General features: G+C 31.9%; 1 protein-coding gene across 1 annotated transcript; it reads left to right on the top strand.

Moving 5' to 3' along the window:
- The first annotated feature begins 1,570 nt into the window (after positions 1-1,570).
- LOC130662877 (uncharacterized) lies at positions 1,571-2,488 on the top strand. The gene has a single exon (XM_057461822.1). It carries the CDS (start codon positions 1,571-1,573, stop codon positions 2,486-2,488), a length of 918 nt encoding a protein of 305 aa, XP_057317805.1.
- Positions 2,489-4,781: the final 2,293 nt, after the last annotated feature.

Genomic DNA, 4,781 nt, shown 5'->3' with positions numbered 1-4,781 from the left:
AAAGAACTGACATTTTTTGAGTTTTATAATTTTTAAAGTTAATACTCCAAGCGGACGCAATTTACCCCGCTTTTACACCGGTTTTACTCCGCTTTTACACCGGTTACCCCGCTTTAACACCGGTATTTTTAACACCGGTGTATTACTCCGTCTACACCGGTGTAATTTCATTTTAACACCGGGCGGAGTTGAAACGAGTCCATTTTTAACACCGCTCTTTTTACAGTGTAATTAAGTTTTTTTAAATTTAATTCAACATATCAGGCTTGGTCAGACATGGCCATGCATGATTAGGGCTCGAATATTTAACGCTTTAGATATAATCATGCATAAATAGGCATGATCATGTCGGAACTTTTTTCCCGGGTAGGTTACATTTTTTACTGTTTAACATCATAATTTTAACAAAGACTTTTTGGATTAAAAATTATTTAAAAACTTACAATGTTAACAACGTAAAAAGAATAAAATAAAAATTACAATTCAAAAACTATATTTATTTCTATATTTATCTTTCTATTTACTTTTGAATAAAATAAATATTACAGTGCTGCCTCTGTTATAATACGATGTAAGCTATAAAAATTACGATGTTACATCGTAATTTTTAAATAGTAACTGTGTCCACCGTAAGAGGCGTTCTCGTGACTCATGACTGTTTATTTATATCGTTTATATGGATCTTAAACACGACCTGAACTTGTGGGCCCTTCTGTGGCCGAGTGGTCCAAGGCCTCGGTCACTTCGCACTCGAAAGGTCTCGTGTTCGAATCCAACACCCGCCCGAGCGATTATTATTTAATACTTTTATTTAAAATTTCTATTACATCAAATTCTCAAATTTTACGAAGTTCACATCGTAATTTATACTAAAGAGCTTAAGACTTTGTGTTATTTGTCTGAAGTATTATTTCTTAAATGAAATTTCCAATGCTACATTGTAAAAATTATGATTTTTAAGGTATAGTCCACCACTACAATCAATAGGAAAATTACGATGTTAGCATCGTAAATTTAACTGGAATTTTTTTTTCCGTGTAAAGGACAATGTATATCTGAATAGTTTTTTCCCAGGATATCTCATTATAATATGCGGTCTCGTTAATAGTCTACTAGTTTAACGAAATGTAGAATAAAGTCGAGTAAAGAATATAGTCATTAAAAAAATGTTTGATAATTTAATAAACATGATAACATTGGAATGACCAAAAATAAAAAGTTATTTAAAAAACATGATTACTTTCTGTGACCGGTTGCACTCTTTTTATCTCAAAGCACACTTACTATAAACTTCTGAAATAGACTTTAATTACATCCTCTGATTATTAAGCTACTTGTAGAAACGATAACTGAAATATCAAATAAATAATAAAATAATTTCATTATTGAGCCATTTTGATATAGAACAGGAATAGTTTCTTTTCGTAAACATCCGGTTAAAAATTTCAGTTATGATTTTTTTTTAGTCTCTAATTTCATGCAGTCAATAAAGCCATCGAACATGCAACTAAAGTGGTTAGCCGGTATTTTATTTATATTTTACTTGAAAATCTCTAATAATTTAGTAGAAATGTGCAGCAGCAGCAGCATTCAGTGTGAAAAATTTACATACAAACCATATATAGAACGTATTAAATATTTAGTAAGATTGCCAGACCATAAAAAGTTATGTGAGCTCGCACTTATTGGTACTCATTCATCGCTATCCTACAGTGTTGAAGAAATAGAACATCAAACCCAAGATTTGAATTTTGCCCAGCAATTGAAATATGGAATCCGTGTTTTTGATATTAATGTGCGTTTAGAATCATATTTAATTGAAACTTACAGTTATAGCTCTAAGACTAACTTTGGATTTCATGATATGCTACAAGAAGCTGATGAATTTCTTGATGACAATCCAGGTGAATTTATAATTTTATTGATGCGTCAAGTTTATTTTCCTGCAACTATCGTAACCAGAATTAATTGTAAAACTATCAATTTTTATATCCGCCATGTCTTCGGTGGGCAACGCATCATCCCGAAATGGCGACTTGAGGACACTATTGGACAGTATCGTGGAAAAATATTATTAGCAGGTTGGGATGATACATTTGATGGATGTATTTTTGATATTCGCACGAACTGTGAGCGTCAAATTGGCATTAAATGGAAAACTACACGTAGTGATTATGTTATTGAAGATAAATGGAATGATATTCTTAACTTAATGATTAAAAGTCATTTTGATAACTATAAATGTTTTATCAATGAAATTAATTTTGATGCTGGTTCATTTCATCATCGTGCTATTGCTAGAGATGGTGGTCATTATCATGGTAAAATATGTGTCACTTCACCAATGAATAAATTAATGGAAAACTCTTTTCAAAATCCACATCGTGCTTTGATTATTATCATGGCCGACTTTCCAACACAGGGACTAATGGATAAAATTAACGACAGCAATTTTCCTAATTCATCATGGCGTATTGGTTGGGAATGACAATACACTTAAATGTTTAGTTGTGCATTCAAAATTTTTCATAAAGTTTTAAGTTTCGAATAAATATTTCTATCAATAATATACTTTTTCTATTATTCAAAAAATTATTACACATATTCAGGGAATACACCCATACAACAATCTTGTTCAAGGCTTGAGCAAGCCTGGTCTCAAGTTTGATAGACGTTAGTGTCTTTTCCTACCTGTGTCTCGCTGCAGATACTTGTCGCTAGATTTCAATAGCAAGTCTAGTGCAAGCCTTACACAAGAAATTCGCGCCAGATTATAACTCAATTTTGGAGGAAGACTATAGTTGAAAAAAGTTGCGCATAGCTGTGTACATCTAAGTATCAAAAATAGATATTCTGTTATAACTGTACCTTTTTAGTAGATTTCATAGAAATCTATCTTTTACATTTGTCCTCGTGGTGGAATTGTCAAAGAATTTTGCCATAATCTATCATAATTCATCGAGTAGGTTCCAAAAATACCATTGGTTCACTGTAAAAAATCACCGGGGTAAGTCCAAACGGTGTAGGTGTTAAAATTATCAGTGTTAAATTTACCCCTGAAAGCGGTGTGAAAATAACGCCGTCACCGGTGTAAATATTCTAGACCGGTGTTAAAATAACGCTGCCGCCAGTGTAGACATTCTTTACCAGTGTTAAAATATTTTATTTTGTGAATATTTTTACTTACTCGATCACTATACTTGTTAATAAATAATATTCTTTATTAATTTTCATAAAGAACTGACATTTTTAGTGTTTTATAATCTTTAAAGTTAATAATCCAAGCGGACACAGTTTACCCGGCTTTTACACCGGTTATCTCGCTTTTACACCGATGTTACTCCGTTTTTACACCGGTTACCCCGCCTTTACACCGATTTCACTCCGCTTTTACACCGATTACCCCGCCTTTACACCGATTTTACTCCGCTTTTACACCGGTTACCCCGATTTAACACCGGTATTTTTAACACCGGTGTAATTTTATTTTAACACCGGGTGGAGTTAAAATGAGTCCATTTTTAACACCGCTCTTTTTACAGTGTTCAAAAGTTTATATATGTATGTATGTATACCGATTTTTAAATATAATGGAAACCTAAACATGCAAATAATCTTCTCAATAAGACAATTTTTAGATAAACTGAGAAAAATATAGATAGCCCGAACTGGGAATCGAACCCAGACCAATTCGGTACCACGCCGAGTGCTCTACCAGTTGAGCTATCCGGCACTATACTATATTCCGTTCAATTTGATCTATAACTTATTGAGCCACACCGTCCATCGTACGGTAATACACCAATTTTTAAATATAGTGGAAACCTAAACATATATATATGTAATATAACGCGCCATGTTGCGACGATCGCGGCCACAATTTTTAACGGATCTTAATGAATCTTGGCACACTTATTCTATAAACTATTATCACGGTTAAGTTCGAAGATGAGCAAAATTGGTCAACTAGTTTAGAAATGGTGGACATTTGAAATTCAAAAAATAACGAAACATCCGACTTTTTCGGTTTTTTTCGTAAATAACTTTTTAACGGGTATGTTTATCCTTCTTATGTAAAAAGAACTTGATAGCCGATAGAAAAAGCTATATTTTTTTTTTTATTTTTTGATTTACGATAATTGTTCCACTTTTAATAAGGGTTCAAAGTCACATAATTGACTCATGTGTTATGGTGATAATGCGATTGTTTATATCTTTGAAAATTTTTGATGGGTGATTATTAAATTATATATACTTATTAAAAGTTGAACAATTATCGAAAGAAATCTACTTCAATTTCGGATGCCAAATGGCCTTTTTTTTTAAACTATTATCACAATAGTTTGTTGAACGAATGTTGAAACATTAATATCGACGAATTTCTAAAATAGACTTTAATTACATCCTCTGATTATCATCTCACATGTAGCAAAGAGGCTTAAAATAACAAAAAAATGGTAGAATAACTTTATTGTCCAGTCACTTTGATAACAGAACATAAATAGTTTTTTCTTTAAAAAATATCGGTTAGGATTTTTATTATTCTTTACATTCGAACAGTCAATACAGTAATCTAAAATGCTACCGAAATGGTTAGTAGGCATTTTATTTATATTTTACTTAAAAATATCTACTAATTTAGTAGAAATGTGCAGCAGCAGCAAGTGTGAAAAATCTATATACAAACCATACATAGAACGTATTAAATATTTAGTAAGATTGCCAGATAATACGAAGTTATGTGAGCTTGCACTTATTGGTACTCATTCATCGATGTCCTA

Source organism: Microplitis mediator, chromosome 1 (genome assembly GCF_029852145.1).
Source record: "Microplitis mediator isolate UGA2020A chromosome 1, iyMicMedi2.1, whole genome shotgun sequence".
In the NCBI taxonomy this organism is placed as follows: Eukaryota; Metazoa; Arthropoda; class Insecta; order Hymenoptera; family Braconidae; genus Microplitis; species Microplitis mediator.
This window is presented reverse-complemented; position numbering and strand designations above follow the sequence as displayed.

Excerpts from the sequence above, each read along its gene's own strand:
- LOC130662877 (XM_057461822.1), top strand. The coding sequence starts at position 1,571 with ATGTGCAGCAGCAGCAGCATTCAGTGTGAAAAATTTACATACAAACCA.